Source organism: Callithrix jacchus, chromosome 5 (assembly GCF_049354715.1).
Source record: "Callithrix jacchus isolate 240 chromosome 5, calJac240_pri, whole genome shotgun sequence".
Taxonomy (NCBI): Eukaryota; Metazoa; Chordata; class Mammalia; order Primates; family Cebidae; genus Callithrix; species Callithrix jacchus.
In genome coordinates this window covers 155,578,083-155,593,840 of record NC_133506.1, presented here as the reverse complement: position 1 = coordinate 155,593,840, position 15,758 = coordinate 155,578,083, and the positions used below count along the sequence as shown (strand labels likewise).

Here is a 15,758-nt window from a genome sequence, read left to right as displayed (position 1 = left end):
GGACTACAGGTGGACACCACCATGCTGGGCTAATTTTTTTTTTTTGTAGAGACGGGTTTAGTCATGTTGCCCAGGTTGGTCTCAAACTCCTGGGCTCAAGGAATCCTCCTACCTCGGCCTCTGGACTAGCTGGGACTACAGACACAAGCCACCAAGCCTGGTCAATATTTGCAAGACTAAATAAATATGACATTGATACAATTTCACGATATGGAATAAAAATATGAGTTCAAGAAGAAATGATGTAAAATTTCCTTCTGTTAAAAGCTTGTTCAAGTAGTTTTAAAAATTGATGATGTTATATATTAAATTGGTATTTAGATTCCACTGGCTACATTTAAAAGTTATATCACTTTTATTTTACAATGTTAATTTACAATAAAACAGAAGTTGCCTCTTTTGCAACTATTTAAGTCAGATGAGAAATTTTGATGGTTAACCCAAAAACGTGGAAGGAAGAACAAAGTCACAGTCTTTTGGGATTCCTTTGGTGGTATAAGAGCAAAATCATTTTGAAACCACTGTATTAATAAATTAATATATTAATAAAGGTTTTGCCTTTTGGGATGACTTACTGCTACCTTTTTGAGATTTGAGGGAAGTACCAAATGGCTCCCAGTTTTAAATTTAAAACCCTCTTCCCATCAAATAGTCCCTATAGCTAATTAATCTTAATTGAATCAATCTGATTAATTCATCTGGAATAAGTCACTGAAATCCCTAGGAAAGTCACTTAACTGGTCTTAAGGCCAAGCTCGGTGGCTCATGCCTGTAATCCCAGCACTTTGTGAAACCAAGGCAAGAGGATCACTTGAGGTCAGGAGTTTGAGACCAGCCTGGCCAACTAGAGGTCAAGTGTTGGAGATCAGCATGGCCAACATGGAGAAACCCTGACTCTACTAAAAATACAAAAATTAGATGGGAGTGGTGGTGCACGCCTGGAATTCCAGCTTCTCTGGAGGCTGAGGCACGAGAATCGCTGGAACCTGGGAGGCAGAGGTTGCAGTGAGCCAAGATCATGCCACTGCACTGCAGCCCGGGCAATAGAGTAAGACTGTCATAAAACAAAACACAACCACAACAAAACTGGTCCTAAATGCTCAGGGCAAGTACATACTGCTTTTTCTTTTCTTTTTTTTTTTTCCCTAAGGCAGGCCTATGGAAGAGTTACAAGTCTTTCATCTACAATATTTTACTAATTTAAAAACACTTGTCAAGAGAGGTAAAGTATGTTCATCTTGATTTTTCTCTTTTAGCCTTCCATAATCCTAAATGGTATTGGCACAATTACTTTTGTATCCTGGAGTGAGGAATTAACATTTTTATGATAGTGATAGAGACTTTTAACACACACACACACCCCCCGAGACTTAAAACACGTGATGCAGGCGGGCTTTTGGAAATTATGCTCTGGATACAGAAGTCCCAAAGCGCAGGCTGCAGAGACATTGAGGGGACAGTCAGCCTTTGTCGTCCTTCATGCACTGTGCCCAGCGCTCCCTCTTGCGGCTACAAGCGCTCACTGCCCACACTCGCTTCTAGTCTCTCCCCAGGCCTCGGTTACGCAGGGGAGAAAGAGATTGCGCAGGCGCAGAACGGCCGACGTGGCCGCAGGGGACCTTGTCTGGGGGTCTGCGTGGAGCCGCTGACTCACGAGGTTCCCTCTCGCCTGCCGCCCACGCTCCTTTTCTCTCCCTCCAGAGTGTTACGGTGACTGTTGGGTTCCAAGAGGACGGACGTCCTCCCACGTACCATTTAGAAGGTCAGAGTGGACAGAACCTAGTCTGAGCAGGCTGGTGACGAGTCGGCTGCTAAGACGCGCGCGTGGGCATCTGCGGCGTGACCGCGGCGGCGCGCTCCGGGCTCTGTGGCGGGAGCGAGGCCGACGGGCGGGGCGGCGCAGTCGCGTGACGGGGAGCGCTCGAGAGCGCGCGGCCCGGAACGTCTCGGTGGTCCCGGAGAGCGCGCGCTCGAGGCCTTGGAAACCTCGGGACCCGCCCTCGGCGAGCCCAGTGGCTACGCGTGTGGGGGAGCTCGAGCTGACCCGGGCAGTGGCGGCCGCGCGGGGAGCTCTCGAGGCGACGCCGGGGCGCCCGAGGTCTGGAAGTCGCAGGTGGGGCGGCGGGGAGTTCACCCCTGCGCGGTCCCCTGGGTGGGCGGCGTGAGCACCCCAGGCCCCGCTCACCCCGCGGGGAGGCCGAGCCGGCCAGGGTCGCGGGACGAGGGCGGAGGTGGGTGGGGCCTCATCCAAGTCTCAGGAAGGGAGCGATTTCGTGAGAGAATAGTTTGAGAAGTTGTTCTGCGTCCCCTCCCCCGCCCCAGGGTCGTGTTTAGGGAACCTTCGGTCTCTCCTCCTCGGACTTTTAGGTTGGAGGGAGTCCTTCCCGCCCGCTTTGCGTCGCGGGGTCCTTTGGGAGCCTCGCCATTCATCCTTCTCCCGGCTCCACCCCCGTTGTTTACTTTGAGTTCGCAGATCTCCCAGTTCTTTCGCCCTCCCGCAGCGCCCACTGCAGTGTCGGGTTCGGTAGCCTTTCTCTGCAAGGAGGCCCACGAACAACTGCAGTTACATTGGGAGGGGTTGCGCGTGATTTGACTCTTTACGGTACATCCCTTCCAGTTTCCTAGGGATTGAGCTGCGCGGTGGATGCCTCCGACTTTATTGTGGGCCTGAGAAAAGTTTCTCTTGGAATGCGCAGGTTCGTGACGCGGCGTATTATTGCGTGACTGTAGGGCTGACCCAGTTTTCCTCTAATTGTAAAGAAGTACTCTAGTAATCCACTGAGGATCCTGGAGATTGGCTTTATTGTATTATAGTTTAACGACTTTGCGTGCCAGGTTGTTACGGCGTTGGAAATAATGGCCTCGGATATTTAAGAATGTAGTGGTATTTCTTTGAAATTTCCGAAGATGGAGGAAAAAAGTAATAGAAGACTGTATCCATTTACATATGGAACCGTTTTCTGATTCGCGGGTCTTTATAATCGTAGACTTAATTTGGTGGGTTTATTGGACCTGTTTGAAACGGGAAGCCTTTCTGTAATGCGGCTTCCGGTCGGCTTCACCTGTGCCACTCTCTGAAACGTTGTTGTGCGTGGTTTCCCTAACAGGCTAGAATGAGTGGGATGCTACGGGGAGAGTGCATACAGGCCGTAGACAAAGCCCCCTCAGCTTTTTTGGTAAAAGACCAAATAGGCATTAGGTAAACTTCTGCCATATCTAGGGAGACAAATGCGGTATTATTAAAGACTGCTTTAATGTTGACTGTTATGTGGGAGTGAAGTGAGAGTGTTACTACTTTCAGTGTTTATGGAATCGAACTAAATTGCTAGGTATTTTGATTCAGAATTTTACCTTTGCTCTTGGGTATTTTTTTTTAAGACACACACATACATATAGTTATGTTGAAATAAATGCGTTTTTTGTTTCTTTTATTAGAACGTTAAAAATTAGAATTTAAGTGAACTACTGGTATGCAGGAACAGATTTGGTTTGTTCTCACAGACTGTTACACTATTGTAGGTACAGTTTAATACTTCAGATTGTTTCAAAGACTTTCTCTCCTCATCGAAATCATGTGATAATAGTTTTTATCTTTTCTGGACACTTGACGCTTAATTGTGCTTAGGAATAGAATAGACTTTTTTTTTTTAAGTCACCATCCTATAATCCTTATTTCTGTAAAATGTATTTTGTGAGATTGGAGAGGAGGTAGCAAATCCCAGTCACAAAATAAAAATGTGTTATTTTAATATAAACCTTTTTCTGTGTTGAAATTCCCCAGAGATTAGACTGAAATTGACCATTAGACTTACATGTAACCTCCAGATATCCAGGCTCTTCTCCCTGTGTAACCTTTTTTTCTCTTCAAGATGGAGATGAAGCAAGGAAGGTAATTAAGCAACCCTGTGAATTTAGCCCTCCCACTCCACCCTACACACAGGCACACTCTTCTTTCTCAGTAGCCATCTTGTTTCCTCCCTTGACACATTGTTTAAGAAATCTTTCATCACACTGTATGTAAAAGAAGCTTAGAAGTAAAGGTATACCCAAGGTAAATATTGCTTCTAGCTGTATTCCTTCATTATGTTTTGCTTCTACTTTCAAATGCTACCTATTGAAGACTTAAGCCACATAACTATCTACCATGGGTCACTCTGGGTTTTCTTTAACCCTCCCTCACTCTGCTGACTTGTAAACATAGTAGGAGTTTTAGCTTTGGAATCAAATATAGCTTATCTAATTTTCATTTTCCTTTTTTTTTTTTTTTTTTTCTTTAAAGAGACAAGTTCTTGCTCTGTCACCCAGGCTGGCTGGAGTGCAGTAGTACAATCCTAGCTCACTGCAACCTTGAACTTGTGGGCCCAAGCTATCCTCTGGCCTTAGCCTCTGCAGTAGCTGGGATTACAGGCGAGAGCTCATTTAATTTTCTCGACACATCATTTTCTGATCCATGAACTGATTTGAGTTTATTATTTACTAGCTTTGTCTTAGGCAAACGGCTCATATTTATAAAACATTTTTAAAATCAAATAGCCTCCAAGAGTGAAGATTCGATAATCTTAGAAGGGTTCCAGACACGTACAGAGAGAGCTTAACAAAAGAGAGTAAATTTTGGTGCTTCTGAGAGCCAGAGACAGACCATGTCCATTGTATCTTTGCCATGTATTACAGTATGAGCGGTTTTTAAAGCAGTACTTTTAATTTGCTTGTGAACCCCCAAATAATTTTTGTAAAGCTGTCCCTCTTGCACACTTTTGGTTAACTTACAGCATTTTACATCATGCTTTAGTTGAAAAGGATGCAATTTTCCACATGGTATTGCTATTGACATTTTAATATAATGCTGGTACATCATTCTTTTAGCTGTATTCAGTGGAGTATCATATCTTTGTAGTTTTAGATATATCACCATCAATTTTTAAAATACATTCTATTTTACAAACTTCCTTCTTGCTTTTTTTATCACCCCCATCCCACAGAGTATTATCTTAAGGTAATGTATTTTTATGCTTGAAAGCTTTTTATTAATTTCTGTCATACATGTCTTTGTAATTTGAACTTTTATAAATTGAACTAAGTTTAAAACTGTTCCTATAATTCTATAAGTTGTAATTTTCTTTTGGATTGAATTATTATAAATAGTAACAGTTGATCAGAATAGCATAAATACCTGATGGATTTTAATGAATAATAATTAAGAGTAGAAGTTGACTGGAAATCTGTGTCTTAATGGAATAGATAGTGGGAGTTGTGTCTAAATTAAAGGAGGGTCTTTGAGCCCGTTGACTTCTTTTTTGTTGGTAGGGAGGCTTTTCCATCCTGGGGCAGTGTGTCATAGTAAGAATGGAAGTGGGTGAGAAGTATGTCTTTATTTTGTAAAGCGGAAGGATTGCGAAAGGATCTCAGGGAAGAAGAACCAGCATGATAACTGGACAGTGGGCATGTTCTCAGGCAGATTAGTTTAGTGAGGAATACTAATGGAAGTAAAGGATCTGGAAGCCTTTTCTTTTTTCTTTTTTAAACTACATGCATGCTGTTAGTGTATGTCCCGTGGAAGACTTTATTTGTCCTGGGGGACACACATCTTCCAGTTTGAAGACCATTTAGAGTGGTGATTCTCAGTGGGGGACGATTTTGCTGCCTAAGGTACATTTGGCAATGTCTGGAGACATTTTTGGTTGTCACAGCTGGGGTGGGGGAGGGGTGCTGCTACGGGCATCCAGTGGACAGAGCTCAGGGATGCCACTGACAAAGAATTAATTATCCAACCCAAAATGTCAACCGTGCCAAGATTGAGAAACTCTGATTTAGAGAATTTGTTTTGGAATCAGACTATTTAATTCCGTAATCTAGTGCAGGGTCAGTAAACTTCTTTTGTTAAGTGCCTGATAGTAAATATTTTAGGCTTTTGGGGGCCATATATGATCTCTGTTGCACATTATTCTTTGTTTTTATAACTTTTTTTTTTTTTTATGAGATGGAGTTTCACTCTTGTTACCCAGGCAGGAGTGCAATGGCGCGATCTCGGCTCACCGCAACCTCCACCTCCTAAGTTCAGGCAATTCTCCTGCCTCGGCCTCCTGAGTAGCTGGGATTACAGGCACACGCCACCATGCCCAGCTAATTTTTTGTATTTCTAGTAGAGACGGGGTTTCACCATGTTGACCAGGATGGTCTCGATCTCTTGACCTCGTGATCCACCCGCCTCGGCCTCCCAAAGTGCTGGGATTACAGGTGTGAGCCACCGCACCCAGCTGTTTTTATAACCTTTAAACAATGTAAAAGTAATTCTTATCTCCAGGGTCTTTCAAAAAACAGGTGATCTATGGCAATTAATGCTTTCAAACCTCAATTTTCTTCTCTGCAAAGTAGTACTAATAGTAATACTACTTCAAGAATTGTTTGTAAGGATTGCGATAAACACCTAGCGTACTGTCCAGCATATGTTAAGTGCTCTAAATGATGTGTGGGGATAGTGGTGTCCTGTAGTATTTTGCACAAAAGTGGGTGCCAAGTCACAGTGTTGTTCAAGATCCTGTTCAAGTCACTTGGACAAACTTAATGATGGCTGGCAAAGTTCCCAGTCAACTCTGAGAAGCCTATTTGACCTCTGCTGTCTTTCTGCTGTCTTACTCTGAGTCTCCTTGTATCCTGAAGAAGTTGGAATACAAAATACCTGTCCTGTGGTTTCTTTGGAAAAATGTGGCAATCTTGCGACACAACAGGATAGCATTCCAGGAAAAGAGATTGATAATTTTGATAGGGATGGTGGGGCAGAGCAAAAAGGTGGGTTTATGTATGGTCTCTTGTATATGGTGTTTTCTGACTGGGTACTGAATATATTCTGTCACTACCATGAAGTTGTTGCACGATATGGCCGACTAGTGGTTTATTTTTCAGGCTGGAAAGTATTGCTATATTATTACTAAATGGAAGCTAGAACACAGCTTCTGTGATGCTTCATAGTGTAGAATGCTGCTAAAATAGTCTCATATCACTGTAATTCTCCGAGCATAAGTTTTCACGAGGTCACAGGAAAAGAATTGGCATGTCTAATAAGAGTAGCCACTTAGGTACATGTGGATATTGGGCACTTGCAGTGGGGTTAGTTGGAAGTGAAATATCTTTTTAGTGTAAAACACATATCGAGTTTCGAAGACTTCAAACCAAAATAAAACTAAATTATTTCACTGGAAGTTTTTATATTAGCTGCATATTGAAATAATATTTTTAATATATTTGGATAAATAAGATACTATCATTGAAATTAATTTCACCTGTTTCTTTTTTACCTTTTTAATGTGGTTATTAGAAAATTAAAAATTATATGTGTGGCTTGCATTATAGTTCTGTTTGACATAGTTGCTCTAAAGCTTCCATTTACTTTTTAAATATAATAATAATTAAGTTTTTTATCATATTCATAGATTTAAGAATTAAATATTTATACAAGACATGCAGTGAAAATCAGAGGTCTTACCACCCAGATCTTACCCCTTCCTCCCAAAGTAAGCTTGTATCACTTTTCTTACCCAATTCTTTTGGTCTTTTTGTGCCTCTAAACAGTGCAAATATGTTGGTACTTTTTCAGTTTTAGGCAGTGTCCATTAACTTCTCAGTGGGAAAAGTGAAGTTTTATCTCTTTCATCCTTTGTCACAGCACATAAACTTTTTCTCCAACCCATCTTTCATCTTTTCAATATGTTTGTATCATATTTTTGTTTATATTGAGATTCATTGTGTTTATTATGACACCAATCAAAACTGAAACATTTAGTAGGATTACTTTTTATTTCTTGCTCAATATCATTTTCTCTAGAGTTAATTGTCTTGATTTTTATTTCCTTAGTTTTTAATTATTACTAATGAAACCCTGAATACTCATGGTTGTGTAGATCTTTTCTCAGAACTTACAGACACATTAGGTATTCTATCAGTTTACTTTCTTAAAGAACTCTGTTCTGTTGTCTCCTACCCCAGCCTGGAGTGTTTGCCTAATTGTTATCTTGGAAACTCATCATCAGTCTTGGGATTCCTTTCATCAAACATGGCATCCAGCAAACAGAAAATGTAATAACTAAGCAATCACTTGTCTGGGTTTAGAAGTTATTTTGACTCAGAATTATGCATTCAATGTGTAATTTTCTTCTTCTGTTGTTGCCTTTAAGAAGTTCCTTAGAGCCCTTTTTTTTTTTTTTTGTATAACCACTTTAAAGATCTTTTTGAGCCTGGCGTTCTAAAATATTGTGGTGTGTTTCTTGGTGTGAATTTTTTTTTCTTATTTTTTATCCATTAGTCTTTTTATTTACTTTTTAGAGACGGGGTCTTGCTCTTTCGACTCAGGCTGGAGTGCAGTGTTGTGCTTATAGCTCACTGCAGCCCTGAATTCCTGCACTCAAGTGATCCTCCTGTCTCACTTCCTGAGTAGCTGGGACTACAGGCACACCCCTGTGCATCTGGCTAATTTAAAAATTTTTTCTTGTAGAGATTGTCTCACTATGTTGCCCAGGCTGATCTCCAACTCCTGGATTCAAGGGATTCTCCTGTCTCAGCCTCCTAAAGCACTGGGATTACAGATGTCAGCCACTGCACCTAACCTATTGGTTGTTTTAAATCAGGAAATTTGTTTTCCAATTCTAGGAAGTTCTATGAATTACTTCTTTAATTCTTTCATCCCTTATTTTTTCTCTGTTCTCTATTTCTGTATTTCTAGACTTTTTTTTTTTTTTCCTGAGGAAGTCTTGCTCTGTCACCCAGGCTGGAGTACAGTGGTGGGATCTTAGCTCACTGCAACCTTTGCCTCCTGGGTTCAAGCAGTTCTCCTGTCTCAGTCTCCTGAATAGCTGGGACTACAGGCACACGCTGGGATACCTGGCTAATGTTTCTGTATTTTTAGTAGAGATGGGGTTTCACCATCTTGGTCAGGCTGGTCTGGAACTCCTGACCTCAGGTGATCCACCTGCCTCAGCCTCCCATATTTCTAGAAGTTTTGTTATTCAAATGATGTGCCTTATAGACTGGGCCCTAATTTTCTTATTCTTTCCTATTTTTCATCTCTGTCTTTTTGCTCTGCATTCTGGGCATTTTCTGTAATCTTAATGACCTCATCCTTCTTGAATTTTTCCTTCTTGCTTTTAAATATTTAATTTCCCAGAGTTCCTTTTGTCCCTTGAATATCCTTTTTTCAGTGTGCATGCACCACACCTTTTATTTTAAGGATGCAGTATTTTCTTTTTCTTTATGTTGATGTAAATTATAAGGTTTTTCTGAAAGTTTTACTTGACCTGCATATTGTCCATTTCAACCAAATTACATTGGTCTGATTTTAATCTTTTATACTGGCTCTTTGCCTCATGTTTTGAGATCTTTGGCAGTGTGTGTGTGTGTGAGAGAGATAAAGCACTAGAAAGCTGATCTGAGATAATGTGGGGTGGAACCTATCAACTGTGGCTTTTCAATGGTGAATTACTTGGACAGTTTTCCTAAGGGAACTCTCACTGTCACTGTCTGTGGGTCTTTCCTCTTGGTGGTGATAAGATTCCTCAAGAAGATAACTTCCAATCTCCTTTCTTGAGGGGTACTTAGCAGCCAGAACTGTAATTACCAATTTGTGGAGAAGAAGGCTGAGGGTCTCAATAATCTCAATAATCAATGTTCATTTCATTTAATCCCCCTGCTTTTGGTTTTTACCCCTAATCATGCCTAATAGTTTCCTTCCTTCCTTCCTTCCTTCCTTCCTTCCTTCCTTCCTACCTACCTACCTACCTAGTTTCGCTCTTGTTGCCTAGGCTGGAGTACAATGGCGTAATCTCGGCTTACCACAACCTCCACCTTCCAAGTTCAAAGCAATTCTCCTGCCTCAGCCTCCCTAGTAGCTGGATTACAGGCATGCGCCACCACACCCTGCTAATTTTTTATTTTTAGTAGAGGTGGGGTTTCTCCATGTTGGTCAGGCTGATATCGAACTCTTGACCTTAGGTGATCTGCCTGCCTCAGCCTCCCAAATGCTGGGATTACAGGCATGAGCCACCACGGCCAGCCCATGCCTGATATTTTCTTATCCACACTTTATTTTACACTCTTCTAGATCAAAGCACTCAGTCTTTCAGACTATTAACAGTGTCCTGAGTGCTTGGTGTAGGAAATATCGGAAGGTGCTAATTTGTAAACAGGCTTTCAACCAGTCCTCTTTTTTTCAGCTCTATTCCTTTCCATAGTGAGATTGAATTCCATCAATTCTTATGCCTTTGGAGGTTTTTGATGTGACTTAAGTGCAGTTGCTTCTCTGATTTTCCCACTGACTGTTTAAGGCTTCTGTTTTCTCAAGTGTATTTTGGGAGTGTTCACTTGTCTGCCTCCTTTTTTGGTACCAAGCACTATTGACTTTTCATTCTCCCTACTCGTCCTTGTGAGTTATGTCTTTATTATTTATCTGTTTTATTGAGAAATCACATAAAATGCATATAGTACCCTGATCTTAAATTTATAGTTTAATGATTTTTAGGTATGTATACAGTAGTCCCTCCCCTTAACTAAGGGGGATATTGCAAGACCCCTAGTGGATGCCTGAAACCATGGATAGTGTGGCACCCAATTGCTTTCATGTTTCTGTTCATATATGAGCCTTTTCCATCTTAACTAAACACTTATCACATGCGTTGACCATAAGTTTTGTAGTTTGAGGAACAACAGCAAAACTAGTGTGAATTTATTTTTCCTTCTTTACAATTTCAGGAATAGAGAATGTGTTCTTACCTATAGAACTCAGCAACATCAGCATATGATTACTTTTCTTGTTAAGTTGAAAACTTTCGCGTTTTCACTTGAATGAAGCACTTGACAGCTTCTCTTCAGTATATCCAAATTGCCAGCATCATTACTCTTGCGCTTTGGGGCCATTATTAAGTAAAAAGAATTATTTGAACCCAACCACCACAAAATTGGGACAGTTGATCTGATAACCAAGATGGCTACTATATTAGTCCATTTTCACACTGCTGTAAAGAACTGCCCAAGACTGGGTAATTTACAAAGAAAAGAGGTTCATTTGATTCACGGTTCTGCATGGCTGGGGAGGCCTCAGGAAACTTACAATCATGGCAGAAGGTGAAAGGAAAGCAAAGACCTTCACATGACGGCAGAGAAGTGAGAGCTAGCGACGGCTGGGAAAACTGCTTTATAAAACCATGAGCTACTGTGAGAACTCACTATCAGGAGAACAGCATGGGGCAAACTGCCCCCATGATCCAGTCATGTCCCACTGGGTCCCTCTCTTGACACTGAATCTCATTACAATTCAGGAGGATATCTGTGTGGGGACATTGCCAAACTATCAGCTACTAAGTGATCATGAGAGGGGAGCATAGACAGCATGGATGCCCTGGACAAAGGGATGATTCATGCCCCAGGGGGTCACAGAGAGGGACAAGAGAGATAATCACCATACTGAGAATGTGCGATTTAAAATTTACAAATTATTCATCTGTGTAGTTTTCCAATTAATATTTTCAGATCATGGTTGACTGCAGGTAACTGGAACCACAGAAAGTGAAACTGTAAATAACGGGGGACTACAGTACACCCTCGTAGTCATCACCCACATCAGCAGAAAACATTTCCAAAGGCCGTGAGGTTCCCTCCTGTACCTTTGAAGTCTATAGCCTTCACCTATAAGCACTATTTTGATTTATGTCATATCATAGATTCGTTTTTCCCATTATTTAATTGTATAGAATCGTATAGTATGTGGTCTCAATATGAAATCTTTTGTATTTGGCTTTTGCTCAAAGAATTGGTGAGATTTGTTGATGTTGCAGGCAATCAAGTTTAAAATTTTTTTTCTACATATTATTGCATTGCATGAATGAGTGAGCATTTGAGTTAAGGGTTTACCTTTTGTGAATATAGCTGCGTGAGTATTGCTATACATGTTTTTGGCATGCATGTGCATCCATTCCTCCTTGTTATATACCTGCAAGTGGAAATGCTAGGTCATTGAGTGGGTGAATGATTAGCTTTAGTAGAAACTGCCAGTTTTCCAAAATGGTGTATCATTTTTCAGCTTTCACAGCAAAGTAGAAGACTTCACTTGTCTTCACTTAGCACTAGTCAGGCTTACATTTTAGCCATCTGGTAAGCGTCTAGTTGTATCACTGGATTTTAGTTTCACTTTTCTGAGGGAATAGTATGTTGAACACCTTTTCAGATGCTTTTTAAAGATTTTCTTCTATGAAGTGCCTCTTCGTGCATTTTTCTCATTAAGAAAAATGGTTATTCCTTTTTCATTATCTTCCGAGAGTCATCTTAGTGGGATATGGGGAAGCAACAAGGCTGTGTGGGGTAACCTGCCACCTTTAAGTGGAAATTAGGTAATAAAGTTTCGTTCACATTTTTTTTTTTCTGATTTCTGTTTTCCCTATTGTGTGATTCAACTTATTTTTTATTGGTTGGATATAATCTGGATTTATATTATAATGAGTTTTAGAATGAGACTTTTGTTTCAACCATAAGGCTGTATGATAGGAAACTATTATAAGAAACTGGAACAAGAAAATTATCTAATAGAAGTATTCTGATTTATTCTCTTATGTTTTTAAATTAAGGTATTTTGGACCAAGAGTTTTCATTTATTTATCCATTCATCAAATACATAAGTGCTTTCTTTATGACAGACCTAATAGTAGGCTTAGAGGGTAGTATTAATACTGAACAAAACCAAGATAAGCAAGACACTTGTCCTCTTAAAATATATTCAAGTAGGAAATACGGATACTAAATAAGTAAACAATAGCTAAGCAAGATAATTAAATATAATGTTTCCGATTTTGCAGAAATGGAGCAAGAGCCACAAAACGGAGAACCTGCTGAAATTAAGATCATCAGAGAAGCATATAAGAAGGCCTTTATATTTGTTAACAAAGGTCTGAATACAGATGAATTAGGTCAGAAGGAAGAAGCAAAGAACTACTATAAGCAAGGAATAGGACACCTGCTCAGAGGGATCAGCATTTCATCAACAGAGCCCGAACACACAGGCCCTGGGTGGGAATCTGCTAGACAGATGCAGCAGAAAATGAAGGAAACACTACAGAATGTACGCACCAGACTGGAAATTCTAGAGAAGGGTCTTGCCACTTCTCTACAGAATGATCTTCAGGAGGTGCCCAAGCTATATCCAGAATTTCCACCTAAAGACATGGGCGAAAAATTACCAGAACCTCAGTCTTTTAGTTCAGCTCCCCAGCATGCTGAAGTAAATGGAAACACTTCAACTTCAAGTCCAGGGGCAGTTGCTGCACCTGCTTCTCTCTCTTCACCATCACAGAATTGTCCAGCAGAAGCTCCTCCTGCTTATACTCCTCAGGCTGCTGAAGGTCACTACACTGTATCCTATGGAACAGATTCTGGGGAGTTTTCATCAGTCGGAGAAGAGTTTTATAGGAATCATTCTCAGCCGCCACCTCTTGAGACCTTAGGGTTAGATGCAGATGAATTGATTTTGATACCAAATGGAGTGCAGATTTTTTTTGTAAATCCTGCAGGGGAAGTTAGTGCGCCTTCGTATCCTGGGTACCTTCGAATTGTGAGGTTTTTGGATAATTCTCTTGATACGGTTCTAAACCGTCCTCCCGGGTTTCTTCAGGTAAGCCAAAGAAAAATGGAAGCATAATTTGAAATAGGTGTTTTTACCTCATTTGTATTTGTTAATGTTTGTGTGTCCAGTATAAGTGCAAAAAGATAATAAATTCTACTTTGTTTTTAATTATATTCCATGAAATTTATCAGCCTTGAACATCTGTTTGTGTTTGATTTTCTTTTTTAAAAAAGGTATATTAATAGTTTTATTTTGGCATTAAGTTTGTGATGATAAAACTTGAGAAGGGTGGTCATCCTTAAATTTTTAATGCTTTACCTGAAGAAGAAACCTAGTAAGTTTAATTTCAGAAGGGATTTATGTAATTCCTGTGGATGTGTAGCTGTAAATATTCGCAAATATTGTGAAGACTTAGCTGAGGGTCTGAAATGGGCAAACCCAGCCCATGGCCCAGAACAGTGGTTCTCTACCAGGGGTAATTTTGCCTCCCCAGAAAACATTTGACAATGTCTGGAGGCATATTTGGTTGTCATACTGGAGGTTGATTCCTACTGGCATAGTGGAAAGAGACCAGGAATGCTGCCACACGTTGATATAGGACAACCCTCATGAACAACAAAAATTATCCTGCCCCAAATCCCAACTATGCCCAGGTTGAGAGACCCTGGTTTAGAAGTAGAGACTGTGGTGCTAATTTAAGATGTACTTTCAACAGTCCAAGCAGATAAATTTACCAGCATACACTTGGTCCAAGAGTAAAGAGTAATGCTACATAAAGGCTGGTGTCAGGGCGTTGCTGAGGATTTAGTGAGGTGTTCTGAAGATAGTGGTCCAATGACAACCTGGTTTCAAAAGATTGGATATAGGTGTAGGAAGATGAGTTCTTGAAATCAGGACTCAGTATACGTTGAGTATAACAAAGGAGTTTGCATTGAAGAAAGATCACTATTTAAGCAAAGCACATGCTTTTATCCACAGTCCAGATAATGTGGTTTCGTAATAGCACAGGCTGTCTATATTCATTTTCTCTTTTGGTATACTCTACTGTTGATTCTTGGGTAGTTTTTATTTGGAGTCAGCTTGAAAGTTGTTTAAAGACAGAGGCTTACTAGTGATGTGTGAGGAAGACACTTTGAGGGCTCTATTGAAAGGAAATATTTGATACTGGTCAAGAAGTATATTGTGAATCCTGTAGATTATTTTAGGGAAGGAAACTTAAGGTTAAAAAGAGTAGACTTATTAATTAGGGTTTGTGGTGGGGAATGATAAAAGCTATAATAATTTCTAATAGTGTTGCATCGCAATGATGAAATTAAAAAATCTTTGGGTCCTTAGCAGCTGGAGATGGGGGTAGTGAATAGTGGAAATACTGTACTGGGGTCACATTCACTCATCCGTTGAAATGACTTGTACTTCAATACACATTTGTCCTTAGTGCTTTTCATTTTGTTTTTAATCTTTCTCCTGTCTATATTTTTTGTCCTAAATGAAAACTAAAAGTTCACCCAAAATTTCATTTGAGTCTCTTTAACAGGCTCTCGTTTGCTTCTATTCAGGTATTTGTAGCAGTGTGTCCTTAAAAGGAGTTAATATATATGTTTACTGAATGTTTTCTTCCGAAAAAAAAATAAATAAATAAGACTAATAAACCAACTGAATATTAGAAGTTAGATACTTCCTATCCTAAAAATCACTGTTAAAATCACTATTGGTCTAAATAGGAAATTAAAGTAAGGTTTTTTTGGTTTTAGGTAGACAGAATTCTAGAACTTCCAAAAAACATTTTCTCTTGGTTTTAGTTTTAATACCAAATACTTTTTAAACCTGTTAACTCTATAGTTAGTTTATACAGAAATCGGACATGAGCTTGCCCTCTGAAAATGAAACTGGGAAAAATCAGGCTATGGTGGATGAGCTCACTTATCTGTAATATCCTGTCCCAGGAAAGATCTATAAAGTATTATTTTTTTTAAAGAAAATTTGGGGATATTCCAGTTCCATTACGGTGACCAGGATATAGATAATCTGAGAGAAGTCATGGAATAGTGAAGAAAAAGAACCTTTCCTAACTTTTATTTTAGAATAACTTTTACAATTTTTTTTGTCAACTCTACACTGCTACTATTACTTGCTTTATATTTTTACACTAAATTATCCCACTTGT

The 15,758-nt window shown here is 40.0% G+C and overlaps 2 protein-coding genes across 10 annotated transcripts in view; one reads left to right on the top strand and one right to left on the bottom strand.

The window, feature by feature from the left end:
• The window catches only part of CCNA1 (cyclin A1), a 78,437-nt gene extending 76,210 nt beyond the window's left edge, over positions 1-2,227 (bottom strand). The window contains exon 1 of one of the 2 annotated variants that reach the window (XM_078375587.1): positions 1,753-2,227. The gene's annotated coding sequence lies outside the window, so the exon portion shown is untranslated. The remainder of the gene's footprint in view (positions 1-1,752) is intronic. The other variant, XM_054256768.2, reaches the window with a different exon arrangement.
• SPART (spartin) overlaps positions 1-15,758 on the top strand; it is a 64,947-nt gene that overhangs the window by 25,298 nt on the left and 23,891 nt on the right. For 2 of the 8 annotated variants that reach the window (XM_078375584.1, XM_035302486.3), the window contains one exon: positions 12,831-13,642. In XM_078375584.1, coding sequence (XP_078231710.1) covers positions 12,833-13,642 — 810 coding nt within the window. In that variant the 5' untranslated portion in view covers positions 12,831-12,832. Of the gene's footprint in view, positions 1-1,578; positions 1,763-1,899; positions 2,114-2,617; positions 2,697-2,750; positions 2,934-3,996; positions 4,052-12,830; positions 13,643-15,758 lie in introns of those variants that run through there. The other 6 variants (XM_078375583.1, XM_078375586.1, XM_035302482.3 and 3 more) reach the window with 6 other exon arrangements.